Genomic DNA, 27090 nt, shown 5'->3' with positions numbered 1-27090 from the left:
CCTTGTACTATAAGACAATCAACACCACAGATTTCTGTTTGCTTTCTTTCCCATAGATGTAGTTTTGTTGTTCTTTTATTTTTTTTAAAAAGGAGATGGTAGTAAGTCATATCATTTTTATACCTATAGAAGCTGAAATACAAATAAGTTTCTTTCCCTGAATGCTGATCTCCATGGAAAGAAACAAAACTAAGAAGTAGTCAGCAAAGATAAGAAATTATATTATTAAGCCAAATCAGATGTAAAATTCTAAATAGAGGTATGTAAGGAATATAGATACTTTTTAATTGAACATGTGATGATGTGGGATTTGTAGAATTTGCAGGATATTGCAACTTTGATGTCATTTCTTAAATTCCAAGAAGAAAAAGGAATCCCTGTCCGTATTTGTTTGTTTTTCTTTTTTTTTAAATAAATTTATTTATTTTAATTGAAGGCTAATTACAATATTGTAGTGGTTTTGCCATACATTGACATGAATGCACCACGGGTGTACATGTGGTTTTCAATTAACTGTTGTGTGTAAGAAACTCCAGGATTTTGTGTTGAGAGTTAGTCTTTATGCTTCATCTGCACCCACCTATGCACCTCAGATGGTGTGGTGAAATATTCACCAACTGTAATTTAAATCGTTATCTAATTCCAATATAAAATATGCAGACTAAGAGGTATTAACATTAACGGGTTATGTTACCTCTGATTTAAAAAAAGGAAAAAAAAAAAAAGGCCTCAAGCTGATTGGCAAATGGAGCCCAGCTGCCATGTTCACTGGCAGCCAGAGCGGCGTAGCTCCACCGTACGTGTTAACTCCAGTTCGTGCTCAGAGACATTCTGCTTTATTTCCCTGAGACTCACGATTTCTAGGCAGCTGTTCAAAGAGTTGCCTCCCAACCCCAGCTGACAGGCTGTAGACATGCATGTTGGGTTTTGTATGTTTGTTGCACAACACGTTGGAATTCAAGAAATCTTTAGATCAATTGTCAAATCACTGCTGCATTCAGAAAAAAAAAAAAAATCCAATTATAAGAAGAGCATGGGCTGTTGTGAAACTGAGATTCAAACGTGGACAGAGTGGAAGGTAAAAGGCTCAGCAATCCCAGCAGAAAGCTTAATAAATGAGCATAGCCGGCTCCTTGATCATGAGCTGTCGTGGTGTGCTGGCAAGTGGGGCCGGTGAGGAGAGCCCCGTCTGGGATCACTCGGGAGGACCTGATCACGTGGGCAGGGAACGAAGGGGTGTCGTGGAGACTGCTGAGTGGTGAGAACGGTGACCAGCAGTCAGGGCAAGAAAGGCGGCCAGGATGGACATGCAGGGGAGGAAGAATATTCACCCTCTACCCTTGTGGGTTCTTGACTGAGACCTTGTTATAAAAGACAGATTAACAAGAGAAAAACAAACAGACACTCAGGGAAAAGTGAAGTGCCCATGGTGGCCTAGAATTCAGGATTAAATACCATCGTAATAGGGAAAGAGGAGAGGCATGTAGACCTCTGAGGGAGAGTACATGACTTTTAGGAATGACGGACTGGTCCTTAGAAGAGCAAACGGAAGGGATGCTGCTGCTGCCGCTGCCGCTCAGCCACTTCAGTCGTGTCTGACTCCTTGTGACCCTGTGGACTGTAGCCCGCCAGGCTGCTCTGTCCATGGAATTCTCCAGGCAAGTGTACTGGAGTGGGTTGTCAGGCCCTCCTCCAGGGGATCTTCTCGACCCAGGGATCAAACCTTTGTCTCTTATATCTCTTGTATTGGCGGGCAGGTTCTTTACCGCTAGCGCCACCTGGGAAGCCCGGGAGACATGAGAGCTTGTGACAAAGTCTGACCATGGTGCCATTTCTAGTCTCTCCTGTGGCAAGAGTCAGCATCCTCCTTGTTTGATGAAAACTCCTGGGAAAGGAGACGGGTATATGACACCTGAGCTCCTTTTAGACAATCTATCTTGAAGCAGATCGGAGAAAGTGTCTCCCTGCCTTTGCTGTTTTTCACTGCCCATAATGTTCACAGTAATCAATATACCAAAGTGCCATATTTGGGGGTGGCATATTCTGCTAGTCCTCAGGGAGCAGAAAGGAGAAACAGGGAACTGGCAGCTATGCAAGAGCCTGGGTGCTGTTTGTAGGCGCCTGTTCTCCTGACCCCAGGAATAGAGAACCACGTGTAGTCTTGCTGTATGTGTGTGCCTGTCAGGCCAGGAGCACCTTTATTGGCAGCAGCAATAGTTGAGAAATGGGTGAACTGAAACCCCTGACTAGTTTTTCCCTGGGCCCAAGAATTCTTGGCAAGATGGGGAGTGGACTAGAAATGGTTCCCGTGGTAACAGTATATAGTACACCCTAAGTGGATAAAGGGAGGTTTTCTGCCCTCCACCTGGTGGGCACAAACCTTTCTTCCAGGGCAGGGGATGTAGATGCCTAAATTCCTGAGCAGTACAGGTGGTCTCTTCCACCAGCACCTGCACTCAGCTAGCATTCCTTCCACGGTCACAGTTCTTACTTCTGATGCCGCAGTAAGGAGCAGAGCCCAGGGTGAGGGGAAGTATTTGTACATCACCCTTTCTCTTTAGTGAAAGAAGTGGAAATTGTTTATACAGGAAGCCTGGCTTTATGGCTTCTCATTGACATGCTTTAAGCTATTTGATACAGGCCAGGAAAGGACATGACTGAGTGACGGAGCAACAAGGAGAGGTGAAACATCCCTTTTTCTTGTTGTTGTTACAAGTTTAGTTGCTGAATTGTGTCTCTTTGTGACCCCATGGACTGCAGCACACCAGGCTTCCCTATCCTTCACTATCTCCCAGAATTCGCCGAAACTCATGTCCATTGAGTCTGTGATGCCATCCAACCATCTCATCCTCTGTCGCCATGTTCTCCTCCTGCCCTCGATCTTTCCCAGCATCAAAGTCTTTTCCAATGAGTTGGCTCTTCACATCAGGTGGCCAAAGTATTAGAGCTTCAGCATCAGTCCTTCCAATGAATATTCAGGGTTGATCTCCTTTAGGATAGACTGGTTTGATCTCCTTGTAGTTCAAGGGATTCTCAAGAGTCTTCTCCAACACCACAGTTCAAAAGCATCAATTCTTCTGCACACGGCCTTCTTTATGGTTCAACTCTCACATCCATATGTGACTACTGGAAAAGCCATAGCTTTGACTATATCAACTTTTGTTGGCAAAGTGATGTCTCTGCTTTTTAATATGCTGTCTAGGTTTGTCAACAGCTATCCCCTTAGCATTCAGTAGAATCCTTCCTCCCTAGCCATCTCCACATTCCTGTTTAAAAATCGTTTATTTATTTTTGGCCGCATTGGGTCTTGGTTGCCACGTGGGCTTTTCTCCAGTTGCAGAGACTGGGGGCTGCTGTCCAGCTGTGGTGCGTGGGCTTCTCAAGGTGGAGGCTCCTCTTATAGCGGAGCTCAGGCCCTAGCAGCGCAGGCTTCCATAGTTGTGGCGCGAGGGCTCGATTGCCCCGCGACAGGTGGAATTTTCCTAGACCAGGGATCGAAGCGTGTACCCCGCCTTGGCAGGTGGAGTCTTCACCACCGGGTCATCAGGAAGTCCAGTCTCCACAATGTTTTTCTCTCTTAAGGGACCGGCGGTCTGGAGGCTCAGCCTCGTGCTCATCCTCCCGGCGAGCGCGGGCTGTCTGCTTCCTGAAGCTCTACTCCGCTTGGTTCTGCTTGGCAGCCCAGGAGTTAAGGCTCTACATGGAAGCACTCCATCCACCAGAAGGTCGGGAAGCAGAATTGTCTGGGATCAGATGCTCACAGGCAGTTTCTCTCACCACGGCCTCCCTGAGGCCAGCCCAGGAAGATGAAGTGTGGCCCAGTTTTAACTCTTTAACATCTGACTCCGGCTGTGTTGGAGGTTGAGCTTGTTCAGCTCCCTTTGAAATCCTACCTTCCCTTCCTCAGCATCTGCTGGTGGCTTCTGCTCTCCAGCTTCTCACCCACTGACAGTCCAGGGGCTGCTCCCCACCAGGGCATCTTTATTCATGAAACACACCCAACTCTACATGGCTCCTCTGAGCTCTCAAATGAAGCCGCTTTGTCTCCCTGTGTCTTCGCCTCCACATTTAAAGAAATCTTTCACAGAGAAGAACATGATAAATCTCTTCCTGCGGAAGTGCCTTTCTGATTCTTTTTATTATTGTTATGATTAGTCCTCTATAGAAAGGAATCAAGACAGTGGAAACATTTTTATAAAATGACACTTTATCTCTGTGATTAACTATATAATAAACCCTAAAGCCTCGGCCACGGTAATCTTCCTCTCCTTACACCTTATTGCTTTAATAATAAAAGCTTTTTTATGGCAACAGGATAAAATTTTACTATCTAGGCAGTTTAGATAAAATGAGAAGATGTGTTTTTGGAAGGATAAAGGGCACATCTGAAACATGTGAGGTCAGCATGGGTTTTTTGTGAGTTCACTTTATGTAGAACATGTTTGATAGTGTCTGTCTTCAATCTGGTACCCTCCTGAGGACTTTATCCAGCCATTTAGAAAACTTTCAGTGGTCAGAAAGCTGATTAAAGACTTCCGTGTTTCTTCCAAGTATCACCTTTGAAAAGCAAATATACCCTGTATCTAGAATAGCAGATGATTAGTGTGGGGAAAGTACAAATTTCAATAATTTATTACCCTCCCAATTTGCAAACAGAATCATTCTCTACCTGTTTTGATTCTGAGCCAAACCCTATGAGGTTTTGTGAATATCATTGTACTTTTATTCATAAGCTTGTGTCTCAAATGATTAGATTCCATCAGTGACAAAAGTTATATAAATTTTTGCATAAACATGATTTATATGCAAGTACGACAATATACCAATTAAAGAGTTTCATTACTGTTATGCTGTAGAAAAATGAATATGCTGTCTTCCCTTCCATTCATCACTATCAAGCCATTTTTGTCGAGCAGCCCACAACAGTCTAAGATCATAAAGTCTAAGAACGGAAGTTTTTTAAAACTCCGTCAGAGTTTCTCTGGAGAAGGGATGAGTAAGCAGAGACCTAAAGAAAGTCGCCAAGTGAAGGAGGTGAAGAAAGGCAGGGTTGGGGAGGAAAGGTCTTCCAGCAACAGGAAGGGCATGTGCCAGAGCCCTGTGGTGAGGGGAGAGAGGAGCTCCTACCTCCCAGGGTGTTTGTTAAGATGCTTGAATGAACTCACTGCAGTGACGCATGGGTGCTCTCCCTAATGGGTGGGGCACAGGGCGCTCTCTCGGGGTGTAAGTCACAAACAGCTCTCATCTGGAGGCTGCTGTCCGTCTGCACACAGTGGTACCTTGAAAGCCCACATGAGACCTTTCTGCTTCTGCAGCAGGGATGGGACAGTGACACTGATTTTTCTGTGGCTTGTCAACTGTCCGGTGCCACCCCTTTCCCTCCCCTCCCTGTCTCCTAGCTCCCTCCTGGGTTTTGCCCAGCGCCCTCCGCCCCTGCCCAGCCCACAGAGCTGTTTCCCATCAGTGTGAGCCTCTGTCCTCGTGTCTCTAAGAAATTGTTATGGGACTCGTGAATGGCACTGATGAAATTGCTCAGAAAGTTGGACGTGACACCAGGCACTGAGGGCATTTAGAAGGTGTTAGGCACGGGGAGTTCCCTGATGGTCCAGTGGTTAGGACTTTATGATCTCACTGCTGAGGGCACAGGTTCGATCCTTGCTCGGGGACCTAAGATCCTGCAAGCCTCAGGGAGCAGCCATAAAGGTGTTAGACACGGCCTTTCCGCTCGGACCTTCCTTTGAACTGGCTCTCAGCGTGCTATGATGCTGTCTCCTTGCTGTCTGGCAGCCTGCCAGAGGACTGGCCAGCCTCCACTGTCCCATCCTCCTCTTCAACTTCCACATCCTCTTCCCAAGGTCTTCCCTTCCAGAAACCTGCTGCCTTGAAAGGACAGAAGAATACAACAGAATTCTCAGGTGCACCTTACTGATTCTCACAGGAGAGGTCCTGGGGTGCTGCCTGGAGCCAGCACCTTAATGCTGGTTTGCATCCAGATCAAATATGAGCAGGGTCCTGACGCAGCAGAGATCCCTTGGCTCGCCTTTATGCATGAGTTTTGAAAGCAATCATACATAGCGGTGCTTGAATTACTAAGATGCTTGAGGACAGTCTTTTTGTTGAAATACCCAGAGGAGTGGAGGCATAGTTTGATGCCAACTTCCCAGGCTTTTCTCATCCTCCAGTGGGCATTAAACAGATTAACAATTTATTGTGTGTAGCCTTCATTCCTCCTGTTGCTAGCCCAGGAGGCCTAAACTAACCGTGGTGTGAATGTCCAGCTTTGTTTAATACATGTTAGACCTAGGGATACAGATTATACCTCAAATGTCCATCTTGTAAACTCTCTGAGCCCATAATTATGTTAACAAGTTTAATCAACAAAAATTAGCTGTACTTTTATAGCTGACAAAGAAATTAGCAAAGGCGCCTTCCTACACCATCTTCCTCACCCAGCACATGGACACGCCACAGGGTCCGTGGTCCTGTTTGGGGACTGAGGCCATGGGGATTGTGGAGGCTGTCGTGGCATTCTGACTGCAGTCTGCCCCGTCCCGTCCCTTGAAATCTAAAGACACCTCATCTGGTATCACGTGCTCTTTGCATGATCTCAGAACCAGGAGACTCTAGTCATAGCCTTCTGGTTGATGGAGGGTGGGGAATCCTAAGCTCCTCTTCCCACCATTGTCATTCTCTTCTCTTTCCTTCTGTGTCCGCGTTTCCCCCGTAAGCTCAACAGGTCCTCTCACTTTCTTCCTCTCAGCTCCCCCAAAAGAATGTAGGCTCCACAAGGCTGGCAGGAATCTGTTATTTTTTAATCCGTAGCTGTATCCCCAGCCCTACCCTCAGCTCATATTTGTCCAGTGGCTGAGTGATGTGTCAGTCTCTCCAGAGACTGGAGTTTCCTCATGCTTTTTGTGGCATATCCCGTGTATCCACCCCGAGTGGGCAGCCCGGCTTCACTGTGTGATGAAGAGAATAGAGCATCTCACGTGACCTGCAGCCCCGAAGTCAGCAGGGTCCCAGCCCCCTGGACCAGTTCCATGTCTGCGGAAAGGCAAAAGCCCTGAGTCTTGTGTTGGTTCAGGGATGAGGGCCAGACCCCCGCATTCTCACCGGCACTCTGCCTTCAGGCTGTGACCCCTTCCCACCTCCTCAGCCCTGCACTGATGCGGACTTGAAACTCGGCCGCTTCCTCAGTCTGTGTGTGTGTGTGAGGGTCTGTGGGGGGTGTGTGTGTACACACACACGCAGACCGTTCACACCAAGTGTGAAGGTCTGGATGCCCCGAGCGAGGCGACCTCACACACCTCACGGTAGCACCTGTGGACCTCCTGCTTCTGGAAGCTCCTTTGCATTCCTCACTACCAGTGATTTCTCCCAGCCTCTTCACCCTTACACAGCGCCCACCATCGTGGCTGGCTCTCTCTCTTTTCATCTCCCTTTCTATGTTGTTAAGTTGTGTCCGACTCTGCGACCCCGTGGACTGCAGCACACCAGGCTTCCCTGTCCTTCACTATCTCCCAGAGTTTGCTCAAATTCATGGTCGTGGAGTCAGTGATGCTCTCCAACCATCTCATCCTCTGTCGTCCCCTTCTCCTTCTGCCCTCAATCTTTCCCAGCATCAGGGTCTTTTCCAATGAGCTGGCTCTTCACATCAGGCGGCCGAAGTATTGGAGCTTCAGCTTCAGCATCAGTCCTTCCAATGAATATTCAGGGTTGATTTCCTTCAGGACTGACTATAAAAATTCAAACCATTTTCTCAAGCAGAATAGCTTAGCGTGTTGTCGTCATTTGGGCTCCAGACTCCAGATCTCTAGGTTCTCACCTAAACTCCCTACCAGCTTATCCATTACCCTTGTTTTCCTAAACATTAGCATAGAATTGCCCACTCCATTCACTTGGCCTCTATGTAGCTGCATTTGTGAACTTTACAGGAAAGCTAAATATACCTGATAATTGCAGGAGTACAAGCCTATTGACTTAACCCAGCATTTCATACAATTCATGAACATATGCTGGTGTATGATCTCCAGAAAGAAACACAAGAAACTGGTAGCAAATAGATACTTGCAGGCACGGGGACTGAGTAAACTGAGACAGAGATGGGATAAAGACTTTCTTCTCGCTGTCCATCTTTCTGCATCATGTATTTCCTATATTTAGAACACATTGAAATCATATGTACTTAATGTCAGTAAACTAGGCACAGTCCTCCTAATATGCTAATTACACCAAAGTGGTCATAGCCAGTGACCTTAAGCCATGTGTCTGCGCTTGATGGTTTAGGCTTCAAGCCCAGTTCTAGAGAATTTGCCATTCCTTGTTCATGTCAGCTCTTTCCATTAGGATTTCCTGGTTGGAAAGAGCCAAGCTCTTCAGCAAACAGTCCTTACTCTCCAAGTGCTTAGGCTATATCATTGGTTGAGGAGCCCCAAACTCTTAGACATAGATACATCCCAGGAACCACTTCCTACCTTGACAAATACTACACAGTATTTTCTCTTAGGGGGAAATAGACTTTCAACACACTTTAAATTTTAAAAGTACATCTGATGGAGAACAAAAAGTATATCTGTTGAAACAATCTGAGTATAATAAAGTAATAAGGATAATAACTGAAGTGTATTGAAGCACATTAAATATGAGTTCGTAATTAAACTATACAAACCAGCAAAAAAAAAAAATCATCTCATTGATTACTTTTGCAGGAACCAACTCTTGTTTTGAAAACTGATAAATAAAAGGAGAGAACCGAGCATTTATCGTGACTCATCCATGCAAACTGTACTTCATGATAACCGAATAGTTGGTAAAGGAAGGTTTCTCTTTAGGGAAGTTTTCAATAAATAAATGAAAGACTGAGAGAATTCAAATATTCTCATTTTTCAAATCATGTTGATCTAGGCAATGACCACCAATAGCTACTAATATAATAATCATTAGAGATGTTCATTGTATTTCCTTTACATTTGTTTTGAAATGTAGAAATCTGAGCACATTCAGGTTTTATTTCTTTTTTCAAGAGGAATATTTATAAGTGTATCCTGTTACGTGTCTGCTGATAGAAGTATATAACATAAAGTAATTTCTCCTGAAATAAGAAACAAATCTGAATTTAATCAAATTTCTATATCATAGCAAATTTATAGAAAATAGAAAAGATTGGGTTAAATAATACCATGGACTTGCAGTCTGCAAAATTAAGACCTTGAATAACTCTACAGGACACATAGCCTGGTTTTTTTTTTTAACAAATGAATTTCAAAGGAAAAAAAATAAAGCGAGAAATAGGAGGAAATGTATAGATTAAAATGGATATAGGAGACAGTCAACCAGTTGTCATGAACAGGCCTCTTTTAGATCCTGGTTCAAATAGTTTTTAAAAAAATGTATGGGGCAATTAGGAAATTTTGAATACTGAGTATATATCTGATAACATTAAATTATTGTTAATGTTTTTAGGTATTGTAATACTGTGGTTACATTCCCCCAAAGTTTTTATCTTTGAGCTATCTATATTGAAATATTTATGATTGAGATGAAAACTTAAAAAATCTGGCATCTCTGCTTATATACACATAAAAATCTGTGAGAAGATATATAAGTGATTTGTGATGTGTTGATTCTGGAAGGGGACCAAGGAGTTAGGATGAGAGAGGAACTTTTGGACAGATAATTATTACTTTTCCAGATCATACCTTTTCAAAGGACTAACCAGTAAATAAATATAATGGAAAAGGTTAATTTGACCTTGAAATGCTTATTTGGGCGAACAAGAAAGCATGGACTCAATACAGAACATGTGGATGGATTGACCCAGACCCATGTTTCCTGGGACCCTCTGCATCAGAACTGGGCCCCCTCTCTGCCTCCCAGACCAATTCTGGGAGAGTGAACCATGGAGACATTTGAGAATTACAGGCCTTGATAACCTGAGTGCCAGCTTTTCAGATACTTATTATATTGTTTTGGAACTTTGAAAATGCATAGGGCAAAAATACTCCCAAATTGAAATTCAAAGCAGTGCAATTCTGAAAGTCTGACAAGGCTTGTGTTTTTAGATTTGCTGACAATGATTTAATCAGCAGATGTCACTGTGTAACTCTGGGGGCATCCCTTCCATGTTGCATCATTTTTGGAAAGGCAGAGCCTGCTGCTGGCATTGTAACTTAGAAATATTTATGGTAATCTTGTATTTTGTTTAATGAAAACAATTTTTGTTTTATTTCCTGTGCCTATTAAAAGTTTATCTTTGATTAAGCATTCTTTGCTTTTGTTTCCCCCCCCCCCCAGCATCATTGACAAAGAAGTTTCATTAATGGCTGAAATGGATAAAGTTAAAGAAGAAGCCAGTAAGTAGACACATGGTTGTTCGATTAGGAGCTTCCCAATCAGAAGTAATCAATAGGTCAGATGACAGTGATACAGATTCTGAATAAAAGTGAAAGTATTCGTCACTCAGTCGTGTCTGACTCTTTGAGACCCCATGGACTGTAGCCCACCAGGCTCCTCTGTCCATGGAATTCTCCAGGCAAGAATACTGGAGTGGGTAACCATTCCCATCTCGAGGGGATCTTCCTGGCCCAGGGATTGAACCCAGGACTCCTGCATTGCAGGCAGATTCTTTACCATCTAAGTCAGATTCTGAGTGGGGGCCAAAAGGATGGAACAGAAGCACCCACTGAGCAGAAGGCAGAATATGCATGCAGCAAAAAATAGGTGTCACTTGGGTTTATTTAAAGTCCAGGAGACTTTTGTGTCTAAATAGGACTACTTATAATTAACTGGGTTTAAAATGATATTGAATTTAGTATTAAATTTTTAAAATATAAGTTTTTAAGCTTTATAGTTTACAGATATTGCTATTTTACTTATACAATCCTTTTCACTTGTTCTTTCAACTCACTCAAGTTTACCAAATTAGGTTCCCCTAAAAAATTTGTTCTATTTGAAAGTTACTTCAATTCCCCTTAATATTTTTAATTACATTTGTAAATTTAATATAGCTTATTTTTTCAAGCATTTCAGAAACCTGAGAAGGCAAACTCACAAACCTAACCGGCAAAGTATTCCAAGCTCTTAAGCAACACTTATAAGATTAATAATTCCCTGGTGACTCAAATGGTAAAGAATCTGCCTGCAATGCAGAAGACCTGAATTCAATTCCTGGGTCAAGAAGATCCCCTGGAGAAGGGAATGGCAACCCACTCCAGTATTCTTGCCTGGAGAATTCCACAGACAGAGGAGCCTAGTGGGCTGCCGTCCATGGGGTTGCAAAGAGTGAGACATTACTGAGCAGGTAACACTTTCACTTTCAGAGATGTACTAAATGAAATTCTCTTAAAACACTCCAATTCTGTGTACAAACTCAGTCAAATTCACTGACACCTGCCAACTTAACACCCCAAAAGAAATATTTTAAACTGAAATCACAAGTGAGATTGCTTAAGATACAGAATATTCTATATATAAAATAATGAACACACATAGACAGTCTTGATCATTACAAAACTTTTTCTAAATTTAACACAAAATATTAGTACTCTGGGTTTGATTTATTTTACTATTTTTACACCTATTTCTAAACCTTTCCACTGTTGTAAAGTTACTCAACAGCCAGTAGGGTGGATTTGCCATCTCAGATAGGCTGAGATTCATGAGTTGGAAATTTCAACTGAGACAAGACTGTTCAGTCAAATTCAACACAAGTGGACATGCTGATCCTTCTTTTATTTTTAAATTCATCTGCTTTATTAATGGGAAACCTAAGACCGTATTTTTCAGCTGGGATTTAGTTTTACAATTTTTATCTCCTAGGCATTTTAAATTCTTCATCCTTACCCAAGTCTTATCTCATAAATTGGATAAATGGCAGTCTGCATCCCCAACCAGCTTTCAGATAAATTCCTGTACTTTTGACTCCAGTGCTTTTTTTTTTATCAGTGGAGGATCAGACCAAATTCTTCATTCTTTTAATATTTTTCTTGCCTGGCCCTTGGCCATAATTCAGTAGTCATTTTATGAAAAAATAGCTATCATTATTTTTGGTAGATGACTTTTCTAAATAATTTTAAACAACATTTTAGAATCTAAAATACAGCAGGTTTTATTAAATAAAACTAAATGTGATCCAGGGTTAAGCTGTGGAATATTTAGATACTGTGAAAATATTTTCTTTTTATGGAATTTGTTGATTTCTTCAGTAGCAGTAGATTACCCCATGACAGGATTTTCCCTATTTCTTGGGTACAGCTTATTTTCAGTTCCATTTCCTAATGACAAAAATGCTAACTTCCAAAGCAAACACAAATGTTTCTCTAGCACCAAAATAGAAAGTTACTAGCCCATCACATTCTCAGACGTTCACAGAAGGCCTCAGATTTCAAGTGTTCATTCTTCCTCCTTGGGACAATAATATCCGGTGGGGCATCTCTGGAGAGCATCCCTATTTTTAAAGCTGATTCAGTCAGTGAACATTTACTGTGTGCTCTGTATGTGCTAAGCACTGGTGGGGAGTGGGACACACCGCAGACAGATACATCTGGAACTGCAGACTCAGAACTTTCAGGCTAGCTGAACCAGCAAGATGGGTTCACAGGACACCCCTAATTTCAGGAATCTGTCCTGGTGTAGAACTGCCCAATGCCCTGGGGAAGCCAGTTCAATTACCTTGGAGGCGAACAGAACTGAAGTCACATCCAAGTTCCACCCATTTACTGGCTATGTGACCTTAACTATTCTGTGATGTCCTCAAAGCCAGGTTCCTTATCAGAAAAGGGGACATAACACACGCGGCTACCAAGCACTTAAAATGTGGCTAGGCTAAATTGAAATGTGCTATGAGTGTAAAATGCACACTAGCTTTCAAAGACTGAATATCTTAAAAAAAAAAAAGTAAATATCACATTCATAATTTCTGTATGGCTGACCTGTTGAAAGAATGATATATTGTGATATACTGGGTTAAATAGAAAGTTATTAAAATTAAAAATAAAAGGAAAGGGGGGCATAACAATTGTGTCTATCTCAAATAGTTACTGTAAAGATAGAAGGAGAAGACACACGTCAGACACTTGGCACAGTGCCTGACGCAGTGTGTCCAAGAGGGAAGGCTCATCTTAGTAAAGAAGTTAGTTCAACCGCCTGAGAAAACAGTGGTCAGAGGGTAAGTTATGCGGCCTCTCTCAGGTGACACACGTGTGTTAACCGTGAGTCTTCTTTACCGAGAGAAGAAACCATTAAATCTCTCTATAAAGTACTGAACTGTCTTTGTGCGTGCTAAGTCACTTCAGTCGTGTCCAACTCTTTGCGACCCTGTCGACCATAGCCCACCAGGCTACTCTGTCAATGAGATCCTCCAGGCAAGAATTCTGAAGCGGGTTGTCACGCCCTCTTCCAGAGGATCTTCCTGATCCAGGGATCGAACCCACATCTCCTGCATCTCCTGCCTCGGCAGGCAGGTTCTTTACCACTGGGCCACCTGGGAAACCCCAAATTGTTTTTACAACCACCATTTTGAGCCTCCTGATCTATGGTCTCAAGAGTATTTTCCACATTCTCCATTTCCTGCACATGATATAAGCCACATTTCCCTAATTATAACGTAAGCTTCTCTATTCCTCATGACACCTAACACAAAGCTGAGAAGACTGTGAGTACTTCATTGTGTTAAGTGAATCATTATAGTTAATTCAGTATCCATGGGCTGTGGGATCCAGTGTTAGTGAGCATTAATGCAACTGCAATAAGAGAGTAGATAAATATATCTCACTTTATTAATAGTATTTTTAGTGAGGATTTTTTAGTACACTAGTCAAATCAGTTCACATAGGCTATTTCACTTAGTTCCATAATAATCCTGTGAGGGGTATACAGTTATTACATATTACAGATGAAGAAACTGATGATGCTATAGTATTATGATCACAAACTTTGGCTGCCCAGGGAATTGGAGGCCTTAGACAAGCATGTTCCCAGAGTGTCGAATTTACTAGAAATGGGAAGAAAACATTATATTAATGGAACACAGATTCATCATTAAGCAAAATGCAAAATTCACCAGGATTTTTAAGGAATCAAAAGGATTTCAAAGACAACTTTGTATTTAAACAGCTACTTCTGCCCCAGCTCCTGGTTCCCTACCTCCCCCCACCTCGACCCCAGGATTTCAAGTACACCCTCTGCTAAGGAGTATTATTCGAGAAGACCTGAAATTTTCTGTGGTTCAAGTAATATGAACAAGCTTCCAATGTATTCTAGAGACCTGAAGGAAAGTATAAATCCTATTGAGGGAATGGATTTCAGCATACCAGATGACGGTTTATAAAACTACATAAATAATACTAATCGAGTCTTGAAATGCAGTGAAAATCTAAAGCCGTATGGAACTGTCTCCTTCTACACATTTCTGAAAGGATGGTGCTTTCAGAGCATACTTACTTTATTTTAAATTATAGGATCAATGAATTTTAGGAACTGATTTGTTTTGGTTTTGCTTTCTGTCATTGATGTTTCTGAGGTGAAAATGTTGACTTCCCCCTCAGAGAATATTGGCTTTCGATCTCAAGTTTTAGGGCTTTTTCATAATGGGAATCTTTGAAATGTTAATGAGACTATATGTAAAACTCATCCCAACACTTGCTGATGCAAAGTATTCATTCCCATGCACATTTGCATGAGTATAAACTCGGAATTTATTGGTGATCTTGCACCTGCATTCCTATTTTAGGGCCCATTTATATCTATTTCTACCAAATCTTTTGTTTGGTATGAATGCCCAAATTCTACATCATCAAAAAGAACAATCACCCCTAATTGTCATCAGTCCCACAAATGATCCATTAAGAAAAGTCAGATCTGTTTAACCGTGTAGTCACTCGGGGTCTACTGACCCCTTACTAGCTGCTCATCAAATCTGGACCTTCAGAATTTCTCATTTGCCAGAGGAAAGTACCTCATTTCATCTTCCTACTCAAGAACCATTTTCTCATTCTCTAGGCTTTAGTCCCACCCATATTTTGAATTATAATGGGAAATAATTGATTAATCAAAGGTATGCGTGAGTGCATGCTAAGCCACTTCAGCTGTGTCCGACTCTTTGTGACCCATGGACTGTAGCCTGACAGGCTCCTTTGTCCACGGGATTTTCCAGGCAGGAATACTGGAGTGGATTGCCATTACCCCCTGCAGGGAATTTACCCACCCAGGTATTGAACCCAGATCTCTTATGTCTCCTGCATTGGACATCTTTACCACTAGGACTACCTGGGAAGCCCAGTCAAAGGTATGGGTCCTAGATATTCTTAAGTGGCCCTGTAGAAAAGGAACTTCTGCCTTTCTTTGCATATTCCTATTAAGTAATGCACTGATCCATTCATTGGAATCTTTCATTCAGCAAACATATTGGGCACCCACTGTGTAATAGGTCCTAGTTATCATAAATACAAAGAACTAAATGTGCAGTTTCTGCCAGAATTGGAAATGCCCACAGGGGCCAGGCAGGTCACATTAGTGAGTCAAACAAGGTGAGTGGGGGCAGAGGAGCAGTGGACTAGAGCACACTGGATGTCATGCTCCACATAAAAATGGCAGCGACTCCTCAGCTCTAGCCAGTGGTTTTGATATGGGAATGCTTGGCCAACCGTGGCCAGAAATAATAGCCAGAAATCCAGCTTTTGAATGGAATACCTTAATTTTCAAATACGGGCAATTTATTTCTAAAAGTAACATGTGGACCAGATGCAAAGAGCCAACTCTTTTGGAAAATACCCTGAGGCTGGGAAAGATTGAGGACAGGCGAAGGGGATAATAGGGGATGAGATGGCTGGATGGTATCACAGATTCAATGAACCTGAGTTTGAGCGAACTCTGGGAGATAGTGAAGGACAGGAAAGCCTGGCGTGCTGCAGTTCATGGGGGGTCTCAAAGAATCGGATACAACTGAGTGACTAAACAACAACAATGTGTGGACCAAACAAAACATGTGTACCCTGTCACCAAAAGTGATGGTGACCTTTTTGTGACTTCCAGTGTGACTGGGTAACCTGGGACATCATTCAGTAATATGATGAAAATTCCTTTGCATCCCATCATCAGGACAAGCTTTCTCCAGCTCCTCTATATCCCGAAATGCTACCAGGCACAGCCCAGCCTCTGCCCAGCTACATGGTATTGTAAATGGGAAGCAGGGGGCATCCCAGTAAATGATCAAAGCATCGTTAGAGTAGTCTGGCAGATGATTAGGCTTTATGAGTTACAAATCAGTTATTTCACTGACATCTTGACATTGGTATCAGCATAAAAAAGATGTTTCTCAGCCTGTCTGAAGAATGGTTTATGGTTTGCAGGAAATATTAACTCTCGATTGATTCTGAACATCTTTGGGGGGTTTTGAAGTGACTATTTTGGACATTTATAAATTAAGGACTGTTACAGTGGGAAATCACAATGTTTGCTGGGCATGTGCTCAGTGAATCTGGTCTAATAAAGCATTTGACCTTTGTTCAGCTGAGACGGGAATGTGAATTCCGTGTGCATATCATATTAGTTAGATGGACTTTTCTTTTGTTGTAACTCAAAATCTTTGTCCAAAAGAAATGAAGGCAATTCGTATGTGACTGGAATGAGAGAACTGCAAGTCTATGTATTATAAAATCAAACTTCTTATTTAAACCTCACCCAATGTATTTGTATTCATTGCTTTGATTGCTTTGAGCTCCATGATCTTTTGGAGAACATACACACACACACACACGAATTAACCTGTGGGCTCATACATCTACTTGAACCTTTAGTTCATCTGGCAAGTGTGTGAAATGTGATGCTGAAAACGCCTTTGTGTCTTCTCTGTATGTGCAGATGCTACAGAGTGCACATGAATTCAGTTCAAGCAGGCTTTGACTCACTCTGGAAATTTTTCCATTGTGGACACGTAACAAAAACAAGACGCTCTGGTTTGCAACTTCTCTTTGGTTGCAAAATGGAAACAAATCTGCAGAGCAGCGAAAGCAGAGGCATTTTCTAGCTCACAGAAAGCTAATAAAGGAAAACTTTTATGTCATATTTCAATAACACAGCTAGTTGCCCTACATGAATATGTGTTAAGTTCAGAGAGTCCAGTGTTCAAATTTAATAGTACAGCACACACAGAAGAATGGCTTTTGCTTAGTGGATTCCTGTCTTTGCAGTATCATTCAGATAGGATTTGTATGTTTCTTTTCTTGGAGATTGTTGTTCTGAGTAATGCACAAATCTGAAAGTCCAAATTAAGTAAGTGAGATCAGATGCCAGTGGGGAAAATGAAGAAGATTGTGGGTGTACAGTGAATCAGAAAGGACCATGTTTGGTTTGACGCTTGGTGGATAAAGACATATGTAAATGAGTGGTTGGTGCTGAATACCCAGGGACAGCCCACCTCAGTGACCAATTCAGAAAACAGTCATGGCGCAACAAAGTGATCAGTCTGCAGACGGAAAACTGATCCAAGAAATTAGGTCATTTAACATGTCTAAATCCTTGGTGTTAACGTATTATCCCTTCTTATTTGGCAGTGGAAATCTTGACTGCTCGTCAAAAGAAAGCAGAAGAACTAAAAAGACTTACCGATCTAGCCAGTCAGATGGCAGAGATGCAGCTGGCCGAACTCAGGGCAGAAATTAAGGTCAGTTCTAAAATATCACAGCCTGAACCCTGAGCCAGAGTTCTGATCCCTATTATGTTTGTTCCACATCCACAGAGCGCTGCTTTCTGAGGATCTAAATCAGACACTCCGCTCTCTTTCACAGGGTTGAAACTGAGAATACAGAAGGGTAAAGAACCACCTAATCACTGTATTTAAATATACTATGGGTTGAAGGGATATAGCATTACAGAGAGGTACAGGCTATTGAAAGTGACCCAAATAAAATGTATTCAACCATAAATTATATCTGGGAAGGGGGATATTATTTTCACCATATGTAATTTATGCATATAAACCACACACACGTGAACACACACTAAGTATGAAGCTAGTATAACAGTGAGGATTCTAAAGAACGCACAATATGTGGCAACTTCTTTCCTGTATCCTTTTCTAGCTTACTTGCCCTTTTATTAAGAATACCACCCACAAATATGTATTTATTGGATTTCTTCAATGGCACACAACAGAGGCTGACTCTGCTAACCTCCAGAACAAGTAGAATTGGAAAAAATATGAAGGTAGCTCCCCAAAGCAAAGTGTGCTCTGAAGACTCCAGGCTACACCTGGGCAGGAATGTAGGCAGCAGTAATTACCAGACACTCTTCCAGGCACCATCCGAGGGAGTGACCTCCAGATGTCATCACCCCCTGAGCCATCCCCTCTTGATTCAAATCCCAAAGAGAGAGATTCTGAACTGCCGCCATCTGGGTCACATCCGCCATTTGGCCAAGAGAGGTCTTGATTGACAGATTCACCAACGCTGTGAATCTTCAAAACTTTGTTGGGGTACAGTTACCAGAAGGAGAAGTTGTCACCATAAAGGCAGAAAAGGTATCTACAACAAGATAGGAAGTTACAGTTAATAAATTTTCTGTACCCTCTTTTTCTCTAGTATACTAAACATATGCACATACACATGCAACCCTGCTTGTAATCAACTTCCAGGGAACTGGGGTGCTCTGAATTCACATTTGTGTGTGTTAGTCACTCAGTTGTGTCCAACTCTTTGTGACCCCATGGACTGTAGCCCACCAGGCTTCTCTGTCCATGGAATTTTCCAGGCAAGGAGTGGGTTACCATTTCCTTCTCCAGGGCATCTTCCCAACCCAGAGACTGAACCCGGGTCTCCTGCATTGAAGGCGGACACATTTGCTGCTAGCTTTTTAAGTAGGGTTGTCTGCCCATCCCAGCATAAAAGTGGTTGGGAATAGTAGAAAGTGGCAAGTGACTCTTTGGTCCCCTCTGTCCTGGTTAGACATGAAAGGGAGCCCTGTGGAGATGAGGACTTCCCCTGAAGCTTCTGAGAAGTTCTAGAGGTCTTTCCCTTCTCACCTGCCCTCATGGTCTTTGTTGCCTCCCACCAGTCGATTGTAATGGCCTCCCCGACCAGCCTTTTTGCCTCCACTGTCTTCCTCCAGCTCAGTCATTCAGCCTAAGACTGGAGTTGTTAGAGCAAATCTGGTCTTCCCCATTGAGATCTACTCTTCTGTTCAGAATAAAATCCCCCACCAGACTTCATATACATTATGTGTGCATGTGCACTAAGTCACGTCAGTCGTGTCCAACTCTTTGTGACCCCATGGACTGTAGCCCGCCAGGCTCCTCTATCCACAGGGATTCTCCAGGCAAGAACACTGGAGTGGGTTGCCATGCGGTCCTCCAGGGGATCTTCCCAACCCAGGGATCGAACCTGCGTCTCCTGCATTGGCAGGCAGGTTCTTTAGCACTAGTGCCACCTAGGAAGCCCCAGTATGTTATGACCATTGCTAATTAGTTTCAGTAGAAGAAACCCTTCATCTTGGGGACACAGATGCATTTCTAATGTCACAAATGTTCTCTGGTCCCAAAGGAGATTAGAATAGAGAGTGGGGCTGGTTGGTGAGACCTGTCCTGATACCCAGAAGGACATCCTGGAAGGCAAAACAATTAACAAACACTTATTTTGATGAATATGAAATTGCCAGCTTCCTGGTCTATTGAAATCCACTCATGTTCCAAGTTTCATTTCTACCTATCAAAACCCTACTCATCGTAAAATGGTTGATAGCATAGGCTTTGGAATGCAATATTCCAGCTCTTGCAAACTTGGATAAATTACATATTCTCTTAGATTCTTAGAACCTCATTTCCCCCTCTGTAAATTAGAGTTAATAACAGTACTGACTTCATAATAATGTGATCAGATAAAAATGAGATTATCTGTTAAGAATTTGGCCCATGTCTGGTAAGTGTTCAATATTTTTTTAATGTTCCAGCTCAAATGTTTCCTCTTACATAACTCTTTCCCTATTCCCCTCAGCAGGAAATAATTTCTTTCCCTTTCATATTCCTAAAGCACCTACTACATTCTGCCTTATATTTTATTTTATGGTAGCTGTCTCTCTTGCCACGTGGTGAACTCCCTGGTAAACTCACAGAGGGACTGAGTCATAGTTATTTCTGTATTTCTCCCTCTGTCATCTGCACATAGATCTTAATTTCAAATGAACTGAAAAGTAATCTCTTTCCCACTTCCCTTAACAGCACTTGAAATTCTACCATTCAAGATAATGGTTTCTAGTTACTGAAGGCTTTTTGGACTTACTAAGTGGGCTGTTTTTTCAGTCGTGTCTGACTCTTTGCAACCCTGTGGACTATAGCCCACCAGGTTCCTCCATCTGTGGGATTCTCCAGGCAAGAACACTGGAGTGGGTTGCCACGCCTTCCTCCAGGGGCTCTTCCCAACCCAGGGATCGAAGCCATGTCTTTACGTCTCCTGCATTGGCAGGCAGGTTCTTTACCACTTCCTGGTCCCCTATTAAAAATGGAGACGGATGTCTAGGAAGGTTGACACACTTTCTCATGAGGAATGATAGCTGAGCAGGCCGTTGGGCAGATTAGTAAGGCGGCCAGAAGGCAACCCCATAACTTACAACAGGACAGAAAGTGCCAGAAAGAGGGCGTAGGATGCTGAAAGGTTACGTAGGTGAGTCCAGACACTCACCTTGCCTGAACCACAGTTTTGTCTAAGCCCAGGTAAGGTAAAGACAGGACCTGCACGAGTTCCCAAGAACAAGAAGGTGCTCGTGCTCCAGGACAAAGCCAAGCCCGCTTGAAAGGCACCTCCCAGCACAGAGTTGGCCCACTCCCCACCCGGTGATGCTCTCACACCGACAGCAGGGGCGGGAGAGCAGAGAGAACGGATCAGCGTGTCTCAGTCATTTCTGTCATCATGGGGTTCTGTCTCTTCCCCACAGCACTTTGTCAGCGAGCGCAAATATGATGAAGAGCTCGGGAAAGCTGCCCGGTTCTCCTGTGACATTGAACAGCTCAAGGCCCAAATCATGCTCTGCGGAGAAAGTGAGTTCTGCATACTTGCTAAATAATTCTGTGTGAGTAAGCCTGGCACTATTGGAGTCAATATGGGAAATGTCAGGTGTGTGGTCCCCCAGGGGGCTAAAGTAAGGTCTAAAGAGATTTAATGATCTAAGGTCATGACACGAGTCACTAAAAATGTCAAGATCTGAACTTCGAGTCTTCAAATGCCACTGCCCGTCAGTAAATCCCCAGGATTTATTAAGCAGAACAGAACAGGTCAACTAGTTTATACCTTTTGCAAACTTTTCTTAAGCATTGCCAGATCAAGTGTCTCTGTGATTTCTAAAGTCTGGTTCTGCACAGACCTGTTTTGGGAAGAGCAAGTCTCCCTAATAAGTCTGGGAACAATGGGTTATTGTCGTGAAAGGCCCAGCTGTGTATGTGTGTGTGTGTGTGTGTGTGTGTGTGACACACGCACTGCTCAGCAGTTCCGGAGCCTCTCCCTTAATTAGAGCAGTTAACGTGCAACAAAATTGGCTGATTCTTTCCCCCCTGCTCCAGCCCACCCACTGAGGGAGGTGGGAACCTGCATTAAAGTGGCTCCAAGGACAGCCACAAGGAGCTCAGAAGGACAGATGAAGGACATGGAATATCCACAGCCTCATAGTGAGCTAAGAAATGGAAATCTGACTGCACTTCTTTTTCAAAGCGGAAATTGCATTTTTTCTCTGAGTATAAAAAATACAATCTTGATCTAAAAATTACACAGCTGTATTAAATACAACATGACATTACTTTTGAGGCTCATTCACACTTTTATGCACATATAATCTATTGTGTAAATTATGCAGCATATTTAATTATACTGCATCTTATTTACTATACTACATGACATACATATATAGTAAGAGAATTTGCTCTTATCATTTCACAATATATGGTTGACATTTTTCCTTGTCAATATACTTTAACCCATAATTTACCTAAATATAATTGACATAAACAGTCCCTGGATTGTGGCCATTTCGGTTGCTTCCATCTTCTCACCATTAAAATAACATTGCTGTGAGCATCTTGTTCACCTATCTTTGACAAATATCTGAATTTCTGACTGACTTTCTTTTAAATTATTTTCTTTTTTTTCTATGTACTTCCTCTCTTATGAAAGAATCCACCCCATTTGCCATTCTCCATCCCCAGATTTTGTAAGAAAGCCAGACTATCTGATTCATAGTTGGCAATTTAACTATGCATCGTAGTTTCCACTTCAGCTTGATAATGGGTGAGCCCCTGATGCCAAGTGACCCCACCGTCCGAGGAGGGGAGGGAAGTGCAGCAGCCTCCTCCAGAGCACACCGTTGCCGCCGAGGGGGAGGAACCACCCCTCACCAAGCCCCAAGTGTCCACACTGGAACCCAGCCTCCGTGTTGGGAGACAGCAGTCCTCAAAAGGCCCTCTACTTCTGGGCTTTGTTGAAAGCACATGGAAGCCCACAGCTACTGAACCCTAGAAAATGACCCTAATAATGACCCCTAGAAAACTGAATATCGTTAGCAAAGAGCCGCTAAAATCCCCTGGTCCTGTTTAGACAACCCCTAACATGCCATCACACCTGACCTGTCCGATGAAGGGCCTGGAGATGCATCTGTGTCCATTCCATTTCTAATGTGCTGTGATCCCTACCCATGCTCCGGATCCTCAGGAAGAATGCTGGGATTAAGTCTAAGCCAACACAAGTAGCAGAGAAAATTGCTTTTCAAAACTGGTGACCATTTTTTAAGATACAAAGGTCTTGCTGTCCAGACTGGCAGTCAAATTCTGGTGAACTATGACAGGAAGGTCATGAATATATCCCTGAGTTGATTCCCTCCAGCCCCAATTCAGCATAATCACATAGAAACCATCCCATCAAAACCACCCCTTTCAAAAACCAGCGGGAGGGGTGATAGTAAACATTGAACAGACCTGCCTGATCCCTGCTGGAAATCTGTCTGATGATCCTGGGCATTAGCATTGGGATTGACATTAGCATTGGAATTGTTGCAGATTTGCAGTGGGGTTCTAGAGTTTATAAAAACTGATAATTTAGCTCTAATGGAATACAGAAGATGCATCTTTTGGGCTGGCAGGCCTGGCCTTAGAGTTGGAGTGATAAACCCAGGATGACAAAATCCCTGACACCCAGCATCACTCCACCCCCCTGCTCTCAGAACACTGTGGCTCTGACCAGCCAAGTGTGGATGTACCCCTAGGTTGTTCTTCGTCTTTGCAGCACCCGCTGGTCTAGGGATCTGACAAGAACAGCAAGAATGGGTTTGGTAATGGGGAACCCAAGGGGCAGAGTACATTTGTGGACAGGGCTGAGAGGGTACTTTGGGGTTTCATTATCCCTCTTCCCCAGGTGGTTCTCAACCTAAGGAACAATATTAAAGTTGCTCAGATTTTTCTTTTTTTCCTACAAATATCTCCCAGCTTGAATGATTATGCTATTCACTGATTCCCACAGAAGACATTTTGTGGTTCCAAGAACCTAAGTGCTTTTTTGAAGACATCTTTTTAAAAAACGTCTTCCCTTAAGGTTTTTGGGAAGCTCCTGCCAACTTTTCATCTCCTAACAGGTTACTGAATGAGTAAGTGAGTGAGAGTGTTAGTTGCTCAGTTGTGTCCAACTCTTTGTGACCCCACAAACTGTAGCCCACCAGGCTCCTCTGTCCATGGGATTTTCCAGGCAAGAATACTGGAGTGGGTTGCCATTTCCTTCTCCAGGGGATCCTCCCAACCCAGGCATCGAACCTGGGTCTCCTGCACTGCCAGCAGATTCTTTACCATCTGAGCCACCGGGGGGGCCCACGGAGACACAGCCCCTAACACCAAGCACTTCTTGTTGCAGTTACACATCCAAAGAACAACTACTCCTCAAGAACTCCCTGCAGCTCCCTCCTGCCGCTGCTCAGCGCTCACGCAGCCACCTCTGGGAAACAGAGTAACTTTACCCGAAAGTCATCGAGTCACAACAAGCCCTCCGAGGGTAAAGCGGCAAACCCCAAAATGGCGAGCAACCTTCCCAGCACCGCCGACAGCTCTCACCAGCCCGTGCCGGCTAATAAGCAGGTAAACTGCCCCAAGGAGGCCACCCTGCCCTGCCTCCGGGGGTCCCGCAGACCCTGGTGCCTTGCCTGGGCAAGAAGCCACCCATTTGCAGAGGAAGAAAATAGCCACTGCTAGTCACCCCTAGGCTCCATCTGCCCCCCACAGCAGCAGCCTGACCTGTAGAGCCTCCATGTGCCTGGCCAGCCTCCCTGAGCTCCCCGAGTCCATCTGGTCCCCATCACAGGCACTCTCCCCTGTGGAGGAAGTGGTCTTCACACATTTGACAGCATTAGCAAAGAGTCCTTCTACATGAGATGGCGCTTCTCATGACTTGAGTGCCATCCAGGTACTGGTAACTGGCCCATACATGGAAGGGACTCACAGACATGCGAACAAGATTGAGAACCTGGTTACTGACACCATTAGTGAGAAGAAATCTGGCATGTTTTTTAAGACCCTTTAATTCCCATTTATCTTTAATTTATCCATAAGAGGCCAAAGTTAGTTCAAACTGCTCTCTCTTCTCTTGGGCTTTCAGCATGCATTTCAAAATGACATTATTAATTCTCATTACAATGACCCTTAAAAACAGAAATATCCAAAGGACAGTCTTCTCTCCTGCTTCTCCATTATATTCTTGAGACATGATCCCTGCTTATTAAAGAATGACCACAAAATGGGATTTGATGATTCAGAAGTTGGGCATGCTATAAAGACATTTTTCATCATCTTTCAGAAAGACAGCTTGAATAAAGAGACTTTTTTTTAAGCATTCCAAAATGCTGGTTTTCTAACAGATGCCCTGTTGGCTTTTGTGGTCTTGGTCTGTTAGAATTCTCATTAGTAACTCTGACAGGCATTTCTTTAGCCCCAGATGTCTTCATGAACTTTAAAATCGCACTTTGACAAGGAGTGTTTCATACAGTCCTTGATTCAAGATCATAATCAAATCTGTTTCACTGTCGTTGAAATATACCTTCACAGATTTTGTTCCTTGCTCATTATTAAACCCCGTGCTAAAATTAAGTCCAAAATTTAGTTTGAATTTCTCTGTCACAATTTATTTAAAAACAAAGGAGGCCAGATTAAATGTTAACCACATAGATACCTTTTCAGCTCACTGTTTTATCATTTTCAGCAAAGCATTGCAGGTGATGGCATGTTTAAATTTGAAAATATATCTAAGTCCAAGAAAGGCCTTTGTGCTGTGCCCCATGCTTTAGAGTAAACCCTCATGGCCCTCCCCAGCCATGGCCCATGGCCCTCCATTCGGAGAGAGACTAAGAGGTGGCTACCCAGAATCTACGTTCTCCCTTCTGGAAAGTTCTCCAAATACCCGAGATCCTGGAATTCTGTTCCCAAATGTCCCAAGCCTATTCTTAGGGTCTGTCTGGACTACTTCCCTGGATGTATCATATTATAAGTTACAGATATATAAAGTTCTTAGTTTGTGCACTGTGATAGGATGGTATCGGTTTAGGGCAGACCCACCCCTAGTAACTCAGGGCCCAGGTCAGGAGTACAAAGGCAGAGGCCCGTGTCCCATGTGTCTGAATACTGTCTCCTCCCAGCTCTGGCTTCATCCAACATTGTGAGGGAGCTGTGCATATAGACAGGAAGGTGGACACTCCTGCCGGCACACTAAGCTTTGTCCCCACCTCCACAGATAACCACCCTTTAGACCTAGGGGTGTGTAAACTGGTAATGTGATCATGAGAATGCATATATATAGTCTATACAGAATGTCCCAGAAATATGCATAGTAGAGAACCATCATTCCCCTGCCTCTGTGTTACATTTCTTTCTGATTTATTTCAGGTTTACACTTGATGGGTTTTATTTGGCCTGGTTCTGGAATTGTCTGTCTTACACTTCTGTAACCTCTCTTTCAACATCAGCAATTTTCTTGTACTTCCATTTACAAGACAGTCACCATTCTTTTAAGCTTGAGGGTTTTATCAGCTTGACCTCATTTGCATGTTGTCACATTCTTCTGGGGTGTAAAAAAAAAAAAAAAAGGTGACCTGTGACTTAGAGGTTTGGTTTCCCTGGTTTGATGTCACCTGGGGTGGGTTGGCATCTAATATCTACCTCCTTTCTTTCCTTCTTTCTTTTTGTAGAATGGGTCTTCTAGCCAAAGACGAAGATTTAATCCGCAGTATCACAACAGGCTAAACGGGTCTGCCAAGCCCCAGGGCAGTGGTAATGAAGCCGACCCGATGGCGAAGAGCAACAACCGCCACGAACACAGAAGACAGCCACACAACGGCTTCCGTCCCAAAAACAAAGGCGGCGCCAAAAACCAAGAGGCCTCCTTGGGGCCGAAGACCCCCGAGACCCCCGCCCACCCGGAAAAGCCCCGGCGGAGGCAGCACGCCGCGGACAACGCGGAGGCCAGGCCTTTCCGGGGCAACGTGGCCAGGGTCTCCCAGTGCAACCTCTGCCCCACCAGAATAGAAGTTTCCACAGATGCCGCGGTTCTCTCGGTCCCGGCTGTGACGTTGGTGGCCTGAGCGTGGAGAGAGGGGGGAAAAAGCCGTTTTCACTCAGTTTCGGTTCCCTGCCGGAGGTGCTGACCCAATTCGCTGCCAAAAGAGAGTCAATCTGAATACACAAATCCTGTACGGCTGTCTCATCCTCTCTTAATCATTTTTACTAATTCTAATAATCAGCTCTAGCTTGCTTCATAACTTTCATGGCTTTGCTTGATCTGTTGGCGCTTTTTCTCATCAACACATTGCAGCATTTTAGCCAGGCAGTATTTACTCATTTGTTAGGAAAATCAAGATGTGGCTAAAGATCAGAGGCTCAGTAGCAACCTATGTTGTAGCAGTGATGTCAGTTCATTGATCGTCTTTAGAGAGTTAATGTTGGAAACAAAATTCTTATTGATCAGACAAACATGATCTGCTGAAGACACATGCGCTTTTGTAGAGTTTAACATCTGGTGTTTTTCTGAAAAATATATATATATACATATATTGCTTTATTTGAAACAAATTAAAATATGCTGCATTTGA

The 27090-nt window shown here is 43.3% G+C and overlaps 1 protein-coding gene across 6 annotated transcripts in view; it reads left to right on the top strand.

Annotated features, from left to right (window-relative positions):
• Positions 1-27090, top strand: part of SPATS2L (spermatogenesis associated serine rich 2 like) — a 184297-nt gene extending 157207 nt beyond the window's left edge. For all 6 annotated transcript variants that reach the window (XM_061149046.1, XM_061149049.1, XM_061149048.1 and 3 more), the window contains 5 exons: positions 10294-10352; positions 17550-17659; positions 20920-21022; positions 23871-24091; positions 26191-27090. In XM_061149046.1, coding sequence (XP_061005029.1) covers positions 10294-10352; positions 17550-17659; positions 20920-21022; positions 23871-24091; positions 26191-26583 — 886 coding nt within the window. In that variant the 3' untranslated portion in view covers positions 26584-27090. The remainder of the gene's footprint in view (positions 1-10293; positions 10353-17549; positions 17660-20919; positions 21023-23870; positions 24092-26190) is intronic.

This window comes from Dama dama, chromosome 8 (assembly GCF_033118175.1).
Source record: "Dama dama isolate Ldn47 chromosome 8, ASM3311817v1, whole genome shotgun sequence".
In the NCBI taxonomy this organism is placed as follows: Eukaryota; Metazoa; Chordata; class Mammalia; order Artiodactyla; family Cervidae; genus Dama; species Dama dama.
This window is presented reverse-complemented; position numbering and strand designations above follow the sequence as displayed.